Source organism: Pseudorasbora parva, chromosome 23 (genome assembly GCF_024679245.1).
Source record: "Pseudorasbora parva isolate DD20220531a chromosome 23, ASM2467924v1, whole genome shotgun sequence".
Lineage (NCBI taxonomy): Eukaryota > Metazoa > Chordata > Actinopteri > Cypriniformes > Gobionidae > Pseudorasbora > Pseudorasbora parva.
Genome location: NC_090194.1, coordinates 21,609,914 through 21,627,997, shown reverse-complemented (window position 1 = coordinate 21,627,997; position 18,084 = coordinate 21,609,914). Strand labels below are relative to the sequence as shown.

The 18,084-nt window shown below is 37.9% G+C and overlaps 1 protein-coding gene across 5 annotated transcripts in view; it reads left to right on the top strand.

The window, feature by feature from the left end:
• Positions 1–18,084, top strand: part of wrn (WRN RecQ like helicase) — a 78,989-nt gene that overhangs the window by 6,039 nt on the left and 54,866 nt on the right. For 4 of the 5 annotated variants that reach the window (XM_067433913.1, XM_067433912.1, XM_067433910.1 and 1 more), the window contains 5 exons: positions 2,561–2,706; positions 2,786–2,934; positions 4,896–5,045; positions 15,111–15,153; positions 15,316–15,424. In XM_067433913.1, coding sequence (XP_067290014.1) covers positions 2,561–2,706; positions 2,786–2,934; positions 4,896–5,045; positions 15,111–15,153; positions 15,316–15,424 — 597 coding nt within the window. Of the gene's footprint in view, positions 1–2,344; positions 2,397–2,560; positions 2,707–2,785; positions 2,935–4,895; positions 5,046–15,110; positions 15,154–15,315; positions 15,425–18,084 lie in introns of all 5 variants that reach the window. The other variant, XM_067433914.1, reaches the window with a different exon arrangement.

Genomic DNA, 18,084 nt, shown 5'->3' with positions numbered 1-18,084 from the left:
GTGTATTTTTAAGCACTTTTTATTTTAATAGCCTATGTCGCTTTACACCATTTTTTATACTTAAAAACTATTATTTTGTTATTTTTCTGACCCAACTAATTCATAACTCATCTGCGCTTTTCAATAGATTGCACGCACTTCTTTCTGAGATATTCAATTTTGATTTTGCATAGACTATATAGTTTTTTAAACGTCTTTTGTGTAGCCTAGTTCATATGACCACTTTACAATATTTCATCAACATAGTTTATTTTGAAACCTATTCTGTTTTCTTGTACAAAACAAAATATTTTAAGTTAAATGCAGAGTAAGACGTATAAAAAAGACGAGAGGTGAAGTTCAATATTTGTGTTTTACTGCCTGACACAGTATTTTAAGACATCACATCTATCATAGACTACAGTAGCCTATTTAAAATGGCATAAATGCGTCCGTTATAGTCGCAATTTAATTTACAGAGCAATCCCTGCAAAGTTTTTAGGTTAATTATAGAAGAGACTACTATAGGATTAGTGTGTGTCGCACTCACAAGAACCGGGGCGCGTGGCATCAGGATGGTTGCGTGATGTCGGTTAGTTGTCATGGCACAACCCTACTGTACATTACCATGAACTTGAATGCACATTAAATAAAAGGCATTTAGGAGATTATCCACACATTTCCCCCTGGCCTTTATTTGTTCATACTGACCACGACCCCGGCCACTATCAGAGGCCCAGCGTTTAATTGACTACAGGCTTTTATTTGAGGAATTTCTATCTATCTATCTATCTGTCTATCTATATCTATCTATCTATCTATCTATCTATCTATCTATCTATCTATCTATCTATCTATCTATCTATCTATCTATCTATCTATCTATCTATCTATCTTATGTGTGTGTGTGTATATATATATATATATATATATATATATATATATATATATATATATATATATATATATATATGTATGTGTATATATATATATGTATATATATATATATATATATATATATATATATATATATATATATATATATATATATATATATATATATATATATATATATATATATATATATATATATATTATTTTATTTTATTTTTCTTTATGAAGTTGTCTGTATTTAGTAGATTGTGTTTAACTCAACACAATGAGGTATAGAAATTCTGCATAGAATTTTTAAACAAAACTGCACTGATATCGGATTGGTATCGAATTTTTAATATAGAATTGGATCGGTTCTGAAAAAATGATATCGGTGCATCCCTGCTAAGACTAGAGCCTAATGGTAGCATGTATAGAGAAAACGGAAGTAGGAGCCAAGATGGATCCTTGAGGAACACCACACCTAAGAGAAGCTACAGATTAAACCAAGCCTCAAATGTCAACTGAAAAGGTTCTGCGAGTGAGAAGATTTAAACCACTTCCTCGGATGCCAATTCAAGGCGTGACACCAAAATTCTGTGGTCAAATGTGTCGAATGCCGCACTCAAATCTAAAAGCACTAAAATTACAGGGTACCTGGACTCCACAGATAGCAAAATGTCATTCAGTACTCTTAATAGAGGAGACTCTGTGCTATGGTTGTTTCTAAAACCAGAGTGAAAACCTTTTATCAAGGATGTTGTTTGCATCCATTAAGCTCTGTAATAAAACAACTTTCTTTAGGATCTTAGCTTGAAGGTTGAAAAGAGTCTAAATTTAAATGAAACACTTTGTCCAAATTGTGTGTAGTATGCATTTTGAAACCTTTTTGATCTCATATCTTTAACATGCTGAAAAATGTTCTCTTCCGAATGTACATTCTGAATAATAAATACATTTATTTCCCAACTGAACTGCCACAATCCAGTGCTTGTGTTCTCAGTTTTTTTTCTCTTACTGTTCCCTTTCATAATTCATACCTGTTGAATTTACATTTTTAAATGAATTTACGGTAACTGATAAACACCCTTTGACACCTCACAAAAATTAACCGTGGTTTTATTATAGTAAAATGTAGTACGCTTTTTTATTTTCGTTTTTGTGGATTGATTTCCGTTTATATTGCCAGTTTTACTACAAATACTATGGTTAGCAAAACCATGGTTTAATTTGTGGTTCATTTCCGTAAGTGTATACGAGACTACGCCACCCATGACTCCTCAGGAAGCTTCATTGGTCCTTGTACCTGGTGGAGAATCAAGCTGTCCTTCAAGATGGTTTAGTTCAATCTGGGTCAAGGGCTGAAGGACAGTGAAGCATCATTTTGAGTATTGAGAAGCACCCTGTTTGGTTACCTACATTCTTCAAAATAATGTCTTTTATGTTCATCACAAGTGGCAACATTTCGTTCTCTCTCTTGAATCCAACACAGAAGTGACTTAAATTGAAATTCATTGATCAACCGCTGGAAAAAGGCTCCAAAAGTGAGTCAAATCCCATAGAGCCCCCATGTTAAAATGCCCAACTTCAATGTGTCAAGTAACTGTTCTCTGTTTCTATTTAATTAAATTTCTAATGTGACTACATGTTTTTTTCTGCTAGTTCAGCTCTGAAATGTCCTTATGTTCTGCCTTTGTGTGTCATCCAGATGTGGTCTGACGTTGGGGTCAGTGGTGGGATTTGATCTGGAATGGCCGCCCAGCTTCACCAAAGGGAAGACCAAGAAAGTGGCCGTAGTGCAGCTGTGTGCATCACAGGACAAATGCTATCTGTTTCACATCTCCTCCATGTCAGGTGGGCTCAGGCAGAAGCTGCCTGTTGTTGTTCAGTATCATCTGATTATCTGCTCACATATCTCTCATCATGCCCCCAGGGTTTCCTCCTGGCCTGAAGGTGTTTTTGGAGGATGAGAGCATCATGAAAGTCGGAGTGGGAATTGAGGGTGACAAGTGGAAGTTATTATCTGATTATGACATCAAATTGAAGAATATTGTTGAGCTCTCTGATCTGGCCAATGAGACGGTACGTTGTCTTAGTATTTATAAATGTATTTCATCATCCATTATTTTTAGTATGTGTATGAAACCTTACTTCTTTTTATTAGTAGAGTTTGAGGAGTCATGTATCACTATTACTGGTGCTCATTCTTGATCAAACCTGTAACGCGCAGGGTCCTTTCATTCACCCAGCACAATGGTAGTTTTTGTCCCATGCAGTTATCATTTTCACGTCCTGCGCCACGCTGTTTAAATAGCAAATGCATCCATTTGCGAGCTCATGGTACAGTTACAGTCATTATCACAAATAAACCCTCACCAGGGCCCTCATTTATCAAAAGTGCGTACACCAAATTTCCAGCGTACACCTTGCGTACACCCAAACCCACGGTGACTTTGAAATTTAGCAATATGGACGTTGGCGTACGGCACGCTCAAATCCTACGCCAGCTCAGGAGGTGGTGTACGCACGTTTGAGTTAGTGGGAAAATGCGCAGAAAAACAATAACACCACAAAACGCACTGACAAGATATGCTATATTATTACCCACTGTTAAAAACCACAACAACATTCAGTGTTTATTTTTGTGCAACATGAACGTCAATGTTTAATTTGTGTGACTTTACCAAAGCGTTTGATTTGTAGGCATATGTAGGCCTATTCCTACAGTCGCGAGCCTGTGCGCTTTACCTGACGGTTCATGCCCGCCTGGCCCGGCAGCTGCGCACGTACTGGGACTAAAATAATTCAGACTGACAAAATAATAAAAATGACCGTCTTCTTTTAAATAATAATAAAATCAATAAAAACGACATTCTTCTTCTAAATAACAAGCGTAATTAAGAATAATAATCATAATAATAATAAGAAGAAGAATCTTACAAATTGTCATGTAATTATTAATGTGAATGAATGTGGAGTGCGCTTCTCAACCTCCACATTATTAATAGTACTCGTAATTTGGGTCCATATTTGTTTGTTTTTTGGGTGCTTTTAATCCCACTCTTTAAACTCCCAAATAAAACAATTTCGGGGTTTTTTTCCACTTCCCTGGTGATGGTCTCGATGGGCGCGTATCAATCATCTCTCTAGTTCAGTAGTCAGAGCACTGATCAGGGAGTCAGCCCATTGACTTATGTCCTAATCAGTGCCCTGACTAGTGGACTATTGAGATGATTGAGACGCGCCCGATCTCCACGTCGGAGAAGTTTCGCTTCTTTGCCGTCTTCTGTTTGTCCATGGCGTAAAATGAGGGCGTGGGAGAGGCGGAGACTTGAATATATAGGGGCGTGTTATTCTAATGACGATCGGTTTCAGCCGCCACATTTATCAAGGGCAAGTATTGCGTACACCTGGATTGCAGAGGTACACACAGCTTCATAAATCAGGCGATGAGAGGAGTGTAAGCATAATCTTATGCCAACATATACACCAGTTTCTACGCAAGATTGATAAATGAGGGCCCAGGTGATCAGGGATTTATTTTGCTATAATAACTGTCTGACTGTAATTTGTCTTGCTTATTACATGGCAACTGAGTAGGTAAGTTAAAATTATGAGTTAATGTAAGTTAAAATTTGTTAATTTTAGCTCAAATTAAAAATATTACATTATTTTATTAAATTGAATTCAAAACATTAATAAATACTTTAATAGTATATGAATAATACTGAAGTACTTAATGATACAAGGATGCGAAATATTGTTTTGAGATTTTTGTTTATGATAAAGTTTATGCTGCACGACATAACAGTGGAAACATGGCATCAAGAAGGTGTTTGTTTGAAACGAAAGAGCATATCAGGGGTGAGACATGAAAGTAGTGATGCGATAAGTTATTCAGTGAAGCTCATTGTCTTCAATGTGTGAAGAAAATAACTTATTGTTGGTTATAATGATAAAATCATGTATTGCTGCAAAAAAGTTCATGCTGCTTTGAAGTGAGATGTATTGACGTGTGTGTGTGTGTTGGTTGTTTTATTCAGCTGAGATGTTGTGAGAAGTGGAGTTTGGATGGTCTAGTGAAGCACTTGTTGAAGAAACGGCTCTCCAAAGACAAACATGTGCGCTGTAGTAACTGGGACGACTTTTGCTTGACAGAAGATCAGAAGAGATACGCCGCCATAGATTCTTATGTGAGTCCAAATTAACCATAGCAGTTTAAAAACAGGAAGTTGTGGTGTGACAAGCTAAAGTAATTTGAAAAGCATTTGCAGGACCATTTAAAATGTGAAGACAAATAGATGATTAAAATGGTGAAAACATAAATAGGAATGGTGACCATTTACAGCACCAGCATATACACTCATAAATCAGATCTTGACATCTTGATGCTAAAAAAACTCATTAGGGCCCAAGCCCTGAAAGGGCGCAGAGCCCTATTGTTCTTCTAAGGATTATTTTTCTTTTTTGTTATTATTAGGGCCCAAGCCCTGAAAGGGCGAAGAGCCCTATTGTTCTTCTAAGGATTATTATTAGGGCCCAAGCCCTGAAAGGGCGCAGAGCCCTATTGTTCTTCTAAGGATTATTATTATTATTATTATTATTATTATTATTTTAACCCGACTATTTGGGCATTTTCGAGGCGCTTCCCATGCTCGAAAACTCTTGAAACTTTGCACACGCATCAGAATGCGCGGCCATCAGGGCCGGGCTGAGGCTGGGACCCGGGCGTGGCAGTGGGGCTCGACAGCGCCCCCTAAAGTGGGGTCTGAAAACGTGGTCTATAAATCAAACACACTTTCACGTACATATATGAAACTCGGTACACATATAGAGCTCATCGGGCCAAACAACTTTCGTGCTCTAAGTTATGCGTCAGCCCAACAGGAAGTGAGCTATTATGGGTTGTTCGGAAAACGCACGCTCTGGAATTTGCGATACTCCTCCTAGACGATTCACCCGATCAGCACCAAACTCGGTCAGCATGAAGTCAAGACACTGAGGATGCTAAATTGCAAGCGACTTTCTGATATCTCAAACGGTTTGGCCGTGGCGAAGAGACGAATTTATGGCGAGAAAAGGGAAACAGGAAGTGTGTTATAACTTTTGCATACATTAATTCATTTTGATGAAACTTCAGCTGTGTGTTCGTTATAAGAGGCCGATCACATGGATATGACTTTTGTGAGTCAAAGTTATAGCGCCACCAACTGGCAGTGGGAAGTGTCACTTTTGTCCAAAGCGGGGGGTTAGTTTTATCTACATTCACCAAACTCGGTATATATATTGTACTTTTCGAGCCGGACAACTTTCTAATTTACAGTCATTAGCTCTGACCAACAGGAAGTCAGATAATTTGGTTGGAAGATAACACAAAGTGGAAAGCGAGCTCTGAGTTTTTACCTTCTCCTCAAAAGCGATTCATTCAATCTCCTCCAAACTCGGACAACATGAAGTAAATATACAGAAGATGCTAAAATGCGAACGGTTATTGGATACTCAAACGGTTTTCCCTTAGCATAAGCCTAAAAAACACAAAATAAGCACACAAGTGCCTGGTTCATAAATAAGGCTATACTCCCACCTGCTGGTTATTCTACATATCACACTGGTTTTTTTGTTTTTTGTTTTTTCAACACTTATGCTCTCCCTTAAATGACCAGTAGAGGGCAATATTGTATAAGTTTTCAAGCAAAAAACCTTGCCTCTGTGTGTGTGTGTGTGAATGGTTTTCTAGCCTGGTGGGGACTAAAACCTGAATGCACACAGACTCATGGGGACGTCCCAGTGGGTACAAAAGCTTATAAATCAGACAGAATGAGTTACTTTGAAAATGTGAAAATGCAGAAAGTTTCCTGTGAGGGGCAGTGTAGGAGGACAGAATATATGGTTTGTACAGCATAAAAACCATTACGTCTATGCTTGAGTCCCCAAAAAGAGTGAACCAGACATGAGTCTGTGCGTGTGTGTGTGTGTGTGTGTGTGTTGGGAGGAGGGGGGGGGGGATCGGGGGGATGGGCTGAGCTTATAAGGGTTGCCTGCAGCATACTTCAGCATTACTACTGTGTGTGTGTGTGCGTGTGTGTGCGTGTGTGTGTGTGTGTGTGTGTGTGTGTATGTGTGTGTGTTATTTTTTCTAGCCTGGTGGGGACTTCAACCTGAATGCACACAGACTCATGGGGACATGTGTCACTGATTTCTACAGTGTGTGTGTGTGTGTGTGTCTGTGTGTGTGTGCCACTCTTCTGTCTAAAACAATTACCTCTCAATGCTGTGCTTTGGCCTGCATTAAAGGATAAAACATATTATTCTGGGTTTGAATAAAAAAATAAATGTATAAAACCAGTTTATTTGTAGGGCATTGACAATATTGTTTTATATAATTAGCTAAATATTTGTGTAAATACAAATAATTATTAATAAAAAATATATAAATATAAAAAAACATTACTAACAAAGGAAAAAACACATTTGAGTGTCTTTAAAAAAAAAAAAAGTAGTGTAACTTAAAAATTAGAAGATTAATGCCTTTTGTTTAAGGACAAAAATGAGAACCAATAAGCTATTGGTTTGATTTTGTGTCTCTGTCACCCCCCCCCCCCCTCTCAGGATCACTCTATGTGTGTGTGTGTGGAGGGGATCTCTCTCACTCTGTGTGTGTGTGTGTGGGGGGGGGGGGGGTCTCTCTCACTCTCTCTCTCTGTGTGTGTGTCACCTTGTCTCTTGTTTTTTCATAATTTAACCCTTTCATATCATAGGCTATCACAAATATCTATCACTTTATTGTGAAAAATAAGTAAAACAAAAACATATATTATATCTTTAATTAAATACTGGTCTTGTGAACTTACAAAATTTTGAGCTGCAAAAAATACATTTGCACATAATTGAAAGTGATATCCTAAATACTTTTCTATAACATGGGCTTTAAAGAAGGTCATGTGCTGTGTTTGCAAAGATCATGTATGACACCTCTTTAAACTAATTATTTATTGATAGAATTCAAATGGATAAAAAAATTTTTTTCACATGATCTTATAAAAGTGGCTGTTTATAATAAACTTCCATAAATTATATGCACGGATATTACTCTTACCTGACACTGATATTAAAATCATTGTTGCGGTCTCTGTGATTTGGCTTAATTTATTTTTAAGAGAAGGCTAAGGATAATACAACTTCAGCATTTGGACAGTGTTCTGCACTCATTTTGAAATTGACATTTGACGTCATCTGACATAAAATTAATGAATAAAATGTAATTTTATCTCATAGATGTGAGTGTTGTGGTTCCTGGTCATAGCAGCACCAGTTGCTGCAGTTAATGAGGTGAATTCAAATGACTTTGACATAGTCCCTTTATTTATTTTTTCCCATATTAAATGCCTATTGGCCTGCTGTGCACAGTTAAACTGATGCCACCAGGGTGGCGGTGCCACCGGCTTGGGCCCGTCATCGCTGCTCGCAGCTTTAATTATTATTATTATTATTATCTTTTCGCCTTTTGGGCATTTTTGGGGCCTTTCCCATGCTCGAAAACTCTTGAAACTTTGCACACGCATCGGAATGCGCGGCCAACAGGGTCGGGCAGAGGCCTTTGCCCCGGGCGTGGCAGGGGGGCTCAACAGCGCCCCCTTGAAAAACTGGGTCTATATATTAAACACACTTGCACGTACATGTATGAAACTCGGTACACTTATAGATCTCATCGGGCCAAACAACTTCCGCACTCATAGTCATAAGCTTCGCCCAACAGGAAGTGAGCTATTATGGGTTGTTCGGAAAACGTATGCTCTGGAATTTGCGATACTCCTCCTAGACGATTCACCCGATCAGCACCAAACTCGGTCAGCATGAAGTCAAGACACTGAGGATGCCAAATTGCGAGCAACTTTTTGATATCTCAAACGGTTTGGCTGTGGCGAAGAGACAAATTTATGGCGAGAAAAGGGAAACAGGAAGTGTGTTATAACTTTTGCATACATTAATTCATTTTGATGAAACTTCAGCTGTGTGTTCGTTGTAAGAGGCCGATCACATGGATATGACTTTTGTGAGTCAAAGTTATAGCGCCACCAACTGGCAGCAGGAAGTGTGTCACTTTTGTCCAAAGTGGGGGGGTTAGTTTTATCTACATTCACCAAACTCGGTATATATATTGTACATTTTGAGCCGGACAACTTTCTAATTTACTGTCATTAGCTCTGACCAACAGGAAGTCAGATAATTTGGTTGGAAGATAACAAGAAGTGGCAAAGCGAGCTCTGAGTTTTTACCTTCTCCTCAAAAGCGATTCATTCAATCTCCTCCAAACTCGGACAACATGAAGTAAATATACAGAAGATGCTAAAATGCGAACGGTTATTGGATATCTCAAACGGTGTTCCCGTAGCAAAAGCCTAAAAAACACAAAATAAGAACACAAGTGCCTGGTTCATAAATAAGGCTATACTCCCACCTGCTGGTTATTCTATATAGCACACTGTTTTTTTTTTTTTTTTTTTTTTTTTTTTTTTCAACACTTATGCTCTCCCTTAAATGTCCAGTAGAGGGCAATATTGTATAAGTTTTCAAGCAAAAAAAACTTACCTCTGTGTGTGTGTGTGAATGGTTTTCTAGCCTGGTGGGGACTTAAACCTGAATGCACACAGACTCATGGGGACTTCCCAATGGGTACAAAAGCTTATAAATCAAACAGAATGAGTTACTTTGAAAAGGTGAAAATGCAGAAAGTTGTGTGATGGGTAGGTTTAGGGGTAGGAGCAGTGTATGAGGACAGAATATATGGTTTGTACAGCATAAAAACCATTACATCTATGGTGAGTCCCCAGAAAAAGATAGTGAACCAGACATGAGTGTGTGTGTGTGTGTGTGTGTGTGTGTGTGTGTGTGTGTGTGTGTGTGTGTGTGTGTGTGTGTGTGTGTGTGTGTGTGAGGGGCAGGGGCGGGGGGGTGAAGGGGGGTGTTGTGGATGGGGGGATGGGCTGAGCTGATTTGAGTTGCCTGCAGCATACTTCAGCATTACTACTGTGTGTGTGTGTGTGTGTGTGTGTGTGTGTGTGTGTGTGTGTGTGTGTGTGTGTGTTGTTCTAGCCTGGTGGGGACTTCAACCTGAATGCACACATGGGGACATGGGGACACATGTCACTGTAGGGGCCTAAATTGAGGTCCCAATGGGTACAAAAGCTTATAAATCATACAGAATGAGTTATTTTGAAAATGTAAAAATGCAGAAAGTTGTGTGATGGGTAGGTTTAGGGGTAGGGGCAGGAGGACAGAATATATGGTTTGTAAAGCATAAAAACCATTACGTCTATGAGTCCCCAGAAAGATAGTGAACCAGACATGAGTGTGTGTGTGTGTGTGTGTGTGTGTGTGTGTGTGTGTGTGTGTGTGTGTGTGTGTGTGTGTGTGTGTGTGTGTGTGCGTGTGCGCTAAAAAGATTACCTCTCAATGCTGTGCTTTGGCCTGCATTAAAGGATTAAACATATTATTCTGGGTTTGAATAAATAAATTAATGTATAAAACCAGTTTATTTGTAGGGCATTGACAATATTGTTTTATATAATTAGTTAAATAATTGTGTTAATACAAATAATTATTAATAAAACATAAATATTTAAAAAAAATTACTAACAAAGGAAAAAACACATTTAATTGTCTTTTTCAACAAAAAGTAATTGGTGTGTGTAACTTAAAAATGAGAAGATTAATGTTTAAGGACAAAAATGATAACCAATGAGCTACCGGTATATAGAATAACCAGAAGTTGGAAGTGTAGCCTTATTTAGTAACCAGGTTGGATATGTCCTAGGGAACACTGTTTTGAAGATAAAACTATTGTTGTTATTGCAAAAGAGTGTTTTCAGACAGTGAAATAAAAACAATGTTCTCTCACTGTTTAGATTTTGTGTCTGTCATTCCCCTCCCCCCTCACTCTCAGGATCACTCTATGTGTGTGTGTGTGTGCGTGTGTGTGTGTGTGTGTGTGGAGGGGGTCTCTCTCACTCTGTGTGTGTGTCAACTTTTCTCTTGTGTTTTCATAATTTAACCCTTTCATATCATAGGCTATCACAAATATCTATCACTTTATTGTGAAAAATAAGTAAAAAACTAAAACATATATTATATCTTTAATTAAATACTGGTCTTCTGAACTTACAAAATTTTGAGCTGCAAAAAATATATTTGCACATAATTGAAAGTGATGTCCCAATACTTTTAATTGTTTTCTATAACATGGGCTTTAAAGAAGGTCATGTGCTGTGTTTGCAAAGATCACGTATGACACCTCTTTAAACTAATTATTTATTGATAGAATTCAAATGGATAAAAAAAGTTAATTTCACATGATCTTATTAAAGTGGCTGTTTATAATAAACTTCCATAAATTATATGCACGCATATTACTCTTCCCTGACACTGATATTAAAATCATTGTTGCGGTCTCTGTGATTTGGCTTAATTTATTTTTAAGAGAAGTGTAAGGATAATACAACTTCAGCATTTGGACAGTATTCTGCACTCATTTGAAATTGACATTTGACATCATCTGACATAAAATTAAAGAATAAAATGTAATTGATCTCAGAGATGTGAGTGTTGTGGTTCCTGGTCATAGCAGCACCAGTTGCTGCAGTTAATGAGGTGAATTCAATTGACATTGACATAGCCCCTTTATTTATTTTTTCCCATATTAAATGCCTATTGGCCTGCTGTGCACAGTTAAGCTGATGCCACCGGGGTGGCGGTGCCCCCGGCTTGGGCCCGTCATCGCTGCTCGCAGCTTTAATTATTATTTATTATTTTTTTACGCGACTATTTGGGCATTTTTGGGGCCCTTCCCGTGCTCGAAAACTCTTGAAACTTTGCACACGCATCAGAATGCGCGGCCATCAGGGCCGGGCTGAGGCTGGGACCCGGGCGTGGCAGGGAGGCTCGACAGCGCCCCCTAAAGTGGGGTCTGAAAACGGGGTCTATAAATCAAACACACTTTCACGTACATATATGAAACTCGGTACACATATAGAGCTCATCGGGCCGAACAACTTTCGTGCTCTAAGTTATGCGTCAGCCCAACAGGAAGTGAGCTATTATGGGTTGTTCGGAAAACGCATGCTGTGGAATTTGCGGTACTCCTCCTAGACGATTGACCCGATCAGCACCAAACTCGGTCAGCCTGAAGTCAAGACACTGAGGATGCTAAATTGCGAGCAACTTTTTGATATCTCAAACGGTTTGGCCGTGGCGAAGAGATGAATTTATGGCGAGAAAAGGCAAACAGGAAGTGTGTTATAACTTTTGCATACATTAATTCATTTTGATGAAACTTCAGCTGTGTGTTCGTTGTAAAAGGCCGATCACATGGATATGACTTTTGTGAGTCAAAGTTATAGCGCCACCAACTGGCAGCAGGAAGTGTGTCACTTTCAAAATTGCTTTAAATCCCCATCTTATTTTCACCCGATTTACTTCAAACTTCATCAGTATTATGTCAAAACATGGCAGATATAGACATATAAATGGATTCCTGATTCTACAAAAACTGTTGTCATGGCAACGTGTCAAAGTCTAATAATCTTTTTTGGTGTTTTTGAGACTCTTCACATGCTTGAAATTGCATGAAACTCAACACACACATCAGACATGCTGTCCAGAAGATGCAAGCAAAGATTCAGAAACGGGCGTGGTAGAGGGGCTCAGTAGCGCCATCTTTTGTCCAAAGTGGGGGGTTAGTTTTATCTACATTCACCAAACTCGGTATATATATTGTACATTTCGAGCCGGACAACTTTCTAATTTACAGTCATTAGCTGTGACCGACAGGAAGTCAGATAATTTGGTTGGAAGATAACAAGAAGTCGAAAGCGAGCTCTGAGTTTTTACCCTCTCCTCAAAAGCGATTCATTCAATCTCCTCCAAACTCGGACAACATGAAGTAAATATACAGAAGATGCTAAAATGCGAACGGTTATTGGATATCTCAAACGGTGTTCCCGTAGCAAAAGCCTAAAAAAGATAAAATAAGCACACAAGTGCCTGGTTCATTAATAAGGCTATACTCCCACCTGCTGGTTATTCTATATAGCACACAGTTTTTTTTGTTTTTTTTTTGTTCAACACTTATGCTCTCACTTAAATGACCAGTAGAGGGCAATATTGTATAAGTTTTCAAGCAAAAAACCTTGCCTCTGTGTGTGTGTGAGAATGGTTTTCTAGCCTGGTGGGGACTAAAACCTGAATGCACACAGACTCATGGGGACTTCCCAATGGGTACAAAAGCTTATAAATCAGACAGAAGGAGTTCTTTTGAAAATGTAAAAATGCAGAAAGTTTTGTGTGATGGGTAGGTTTTGGGGTAGGAGCAGTGTAGGAGGACAGAATATGGTTTGTACAGCATAAAAACCATTATGTCTATGGTGAGTCCCCAAACAGATAGTGAACCAGACATGAGTGAGTGTGTGTGTGTGTGTGTGTGTGTGTGTGTGTGTGTGTGTGTGTGTGTGTGTGTGTGTGTGTGTGTGTGTGTGTGTGTGTGTGGGGTGGGGTGGGGGGGGGATGGGCTGAACTGATAAGAGTTGCCTGCAGCATACTTTAGCATTACTAGTGTGTGTGTGTGTGTGTGTGTGTGTGTGTGTGTGTGTGTGTGTGTGTGTGTGTGTGTGTGTGTGTGTGTGTGTGTGTTCTTTTTTCTAGCCTGGTGGGGACTTCAACCTGAATGCACACAGACTCATGGGGACACGTGTCACTGATTTCTACAGTGAGTGTGTGTGTGTGTGTGTGTGTGTGTGTGTGTGTGTGTGTGTGTGTGTGTGTGTGTGTGTGTGTGTGTGTGTGTGTGTGTGTGTGTGTGTGTGAGAGAGAGAGAGCCACTCTTCTGTCTAAAAAGATTACCTCTCAATGCTGTGCTTTGGCCTGCATTAAAGGATTAAACATATTATTCTGGGTTTGAATAAAAAAAATCATGTATAAAACCAGTTTATTTGTAGGGCATTGACAATATTGTTTTATATAATTAGTTAAATAATTGTGTTAATACCAATAATTATTAATAAAAATATATAAATATAAAAAAAACATTACTAACAAAAGAAAAAACACATTTAATTGTCTTTAAAAAGAAAAGGAAAAAATAAGTAGTGTGTGTAACTTAAAAATGAGAAGAATAATGCCTTTTGTTTAAGGACAAAAATGAGAACCAATGAGCTACCGGTATATAGAATAACCAGAAGGTGAGAGTGTAGCCTTATTTAGTAACCAGGTTGGATATTTCCTAGGGAACACTGTTTTGAAGATAAAACTATTGTTGTTATTGCAAAACAGTGAAATAAAAACAATGATCTCTCACTGTTTAGATTTTGTGTCTGTCATTCCCCTTCCCCCTCACTCTCCCTCTCTCAGGATCACTCTATGTGTGTGTGTGTGTGTGTGTGTGTGTGTGTGTGTGTGTGTGTGTGTGTGTGTGTGTGTGTGTGTGTGTGGAGGGGGTCTCTCTCACTCTGTGTGTCGCCTTGTTTCTTGTTTTTCATAATTTAACCATTTCATATCATAGGCTATCAGCAATATCTATCACTTTATTGTGAAAAATAAGTTTTAAAAAATGTATTATATATATATTGAGCTGCAAAAAATACATTTGCACATAATTGAAAGTGATGTCCTAATACTTTTAATTGTTTTCTATAACATGGGCTTTAAAGAAGGTCATGTGCTGTGTTTGCAAAGATCACGTATGACACCTCTTTAAACTAATTATTTATTGATAAAATTCAAATGGATAAAAAAAAAAAATTCACATGATCTTATAAAAGTGGCTGTTTATAATAAACTTCTATAAATTTTATGCACGCATATTACTCTTACCTGACACTGATATTAAAATCATTGTTGCGGTCTCTGTGATTTGGCTTAATTTATTTTTAAGAGAAGTGTAAGGATAATACAACTTCAGCATTTGGACAGTATTCTGCACTCATTTGAAATTGACATTTGACATCACCTGACATAAAATTAAAGAATAAAATGTAATTGATCTCAGAGATGTGACTGTTGTGGTTCCTGGTCATAGCAGCACCAGTTGCTGCAGTTAATGAGGTGAATTCAAATGACTTTGACATAGTCCCATTATTTATTTTTTCCCATATTAAATGCCTATTGCCTGCTGTGCACAGTTAAGCTGATGCCACCGGGGTGGCGGTGCCCCCGGCTTGGGCCCGTCATCGCTGCTCGCAGCTTTAATTGGCTTTATTGTTCCACAGGCTGGATTGCTCATTTATCAGAAACTACAGGATATCATGTCTGGTGAGATCCCTTATTTTCTTGTATGTTGTGGCTACGCAGTTTTTATGTACCTGCATGTAATGATGAACAAATAATGTTTTGGCGCTGTTTAAACTGCACTTTATACGTAATATATCTATGTCTGTGTCTCTGTACACGTGCTCTGTGTTCATTTGCTAATAGGCCACTCGGGATCTTCAGCCTTTGGTTTGAAACAAAGAATTTTTAAGATTGCTCGAGATCTTGAAGAACTGGCTAATCATATTCCAGATGACCTCGACTGCACGGACAGGTCAGTTTATTTTTGGCTAAGTAATAATGTTAGTCAAGTGCCTCTTCATGTGAAATGAGGATCAGTGTTTTGTTGCGCTCACACATGAGCTGCAGGTTTTCTGTTGGGTTTAATGTTTACTCTTATCATTAGTTAAATATCAACTTATTTTACCTTCTGCCTCATTACCTCACCAAGAGTTTCTTTGGGTCTTTTAAGGGATCTTTTGCCATATAAGAGGTGTTTGTACCATTAAAACATCCAGCAAGTTTCAAGTCAAGTCAACTCTATTTATTTAGTGCTTTTGCAATGACAATCATTGCAGCTTCACAGCAGCTTCACAGTGTTAAACAGGAAAATAGTGCAACATAATTTTATTCGGCTGTACAGTCGTTCTGAGTATATGTCCTCCTCATTATAAATGAAGCATTTTATTGAGCTCACAAAATGGCTTGTTTTGATGTTGCGGGATCTTTGACGTCACAAGTAAATACATTTACATATGACTGCCTCCAGAGCTAGTTATCAATGAATAGTTTTACATCATTGCACACACAATATATATATATATATATATATATATATATATATATATATATATATATATATATATATATATATATATATATATATATATATATATATATATATATATATATATATATATATATATATAGTATATCACATCATTGCAATATATATATATTAGTAGTGGCCCGTTATTGGCGTTAACGCACAGCGTTAATCTATTCTCAAAGTTGGGTTGGGAGCTGGGTGTATAGCTGTGTTTCCCAGCAGGGGTGCCGTGTAAAAGGTGCAGGCACGCACTTTCACCACGGTTCATCTCACATCTGATGACGCATCTTTAATATGGGTTGTAACTTGAAAATAATGCTTTATGTATGTTTCTGTCAATGGATACACGTGCTGGCTCCTCAGTGATACATTACAACAGTGATGATAAAAGAAAAACATGAGAAAAGCAGTCTCTCTTTGTAAACTGTTCATTGCATGCGAGTGCTGCCGTATATTCAAATATGACTAGTAATTTCGCCGTCATCGGTGAAACGGACAAACTCACGCAAGAAGTATGTTAACATGTCCATCTTGATTAGTATCCAAAACGACGAAAGACAAAAGCATATCCCTGCATTAGGTCTTAAAGGGGCAGTAGCCTTTACTACTGTCTGTTTAATGTCAAACAGATAAGGACAGGAAGATAGGGAAGATAAGGACATCACTCACTGCTCTTGATTGAATTGCTTATGTAAGTTTAATAATGATTAATCTTTAATTTAAACAGTTAAATATGCAGTTATTTTACATCGGATTACTTTTTTCCATTTCTCTACCTAAAAACTAATGTTAGACCTACCTGAAAAACCTGAAAAGCATTGTTTATTTTATTATTTTATTGTTTACTTTGCTCAATAGTATTTATTTGGGCTGCTGCTTGTATTTTCTCTTATTTGATCTTATTTTCTTTATTTTTATTTGAAAGTAGTCCTTTTTTCCCTGAACATAGTAAATACAGAACCGTACTGAAACCGTGAACCTAAAACCGCGATACAAATCGAACCGTAAGCAATCTGTACCGTTACACCCCTAGCGTAAAGTATGTGAGAGGGTAACACACACATTCTGAAAACATTCGGCAGAATTCAGATTTGAATCTATATTAATCTAGATTAAAATAATTAATCTATGCCCACCTCTAATATATATATATATATATATATATATATATATATATATATATATATATATACACAGTATTGTTCAAAATAATAGCAGTACAATGTGACTAACCAGAGTAATCAAGGTTTTTCGTATATTTTTTTATTGCTACGTGGCAAACAAGTTACCAGTAGGTTCAGTAGATTGTCAGAAAACAAACAAGACCCAGCATTCATGATATGCACGCTCTTAAGGCTGTGCAATTGGGCAATTAGTTGAATTAGTTGAAAGGGGTGTGTTCAAAAAAATAGTAGTGTGGCATTCAATCACTGAGGTCATCAATTTTGTGAAGAAACAGGTGTTAATCAGGTGGCCCCTATTTAAGGATGAAGCCAACACTTGTTGAACATGCATTTGAAAGCTGAGGAAAATGGGTCGTTCAAGACATTTTCAGAAGAACAGCGTACTTTGATTAAAAAGTTGATTAGAGAGGGGAAAACCTATAAAGAGGTGCAAAAAATGATAGGCTGTTCAGCTAAAATGATCTCCAATGCCTTAAAATGGAGAGCAAAACCAGAGAGACGTGGAAGAAAACGGAAGACAACCATCAAAATGGATAGAAGAATAACCAGAATGTCAAAGGCTCAGCCAATGATCACCTCCAGGATGATCAAAGACAGTCTGGAGTTACCTGTAAGTACTGTGACAGTTAGAAGACGTCTGTGTGAAGCTAATCTATTTTCAAGAATCCCCCGCAAAGTCCCTCTGTTAAAAAAAAGGCATGTGCAGAAGAGGTTACAATTTGCCAAAGAACACATCAACTGGCCTAAAGAGAAATTGAGGAACATTTTCTGGACTGATGAGAGTAAAATTGTTCTTTTTGGGTCCAAGGGCCACAGGCAGTTTGTGAGACGACCCCCAAACTCTGAATTCAAGCCACAGTACACAGTGAAGACAGTGAAGCATGGAGGTGCAAGCATCATGATATGGGCATGTTTCTCCTA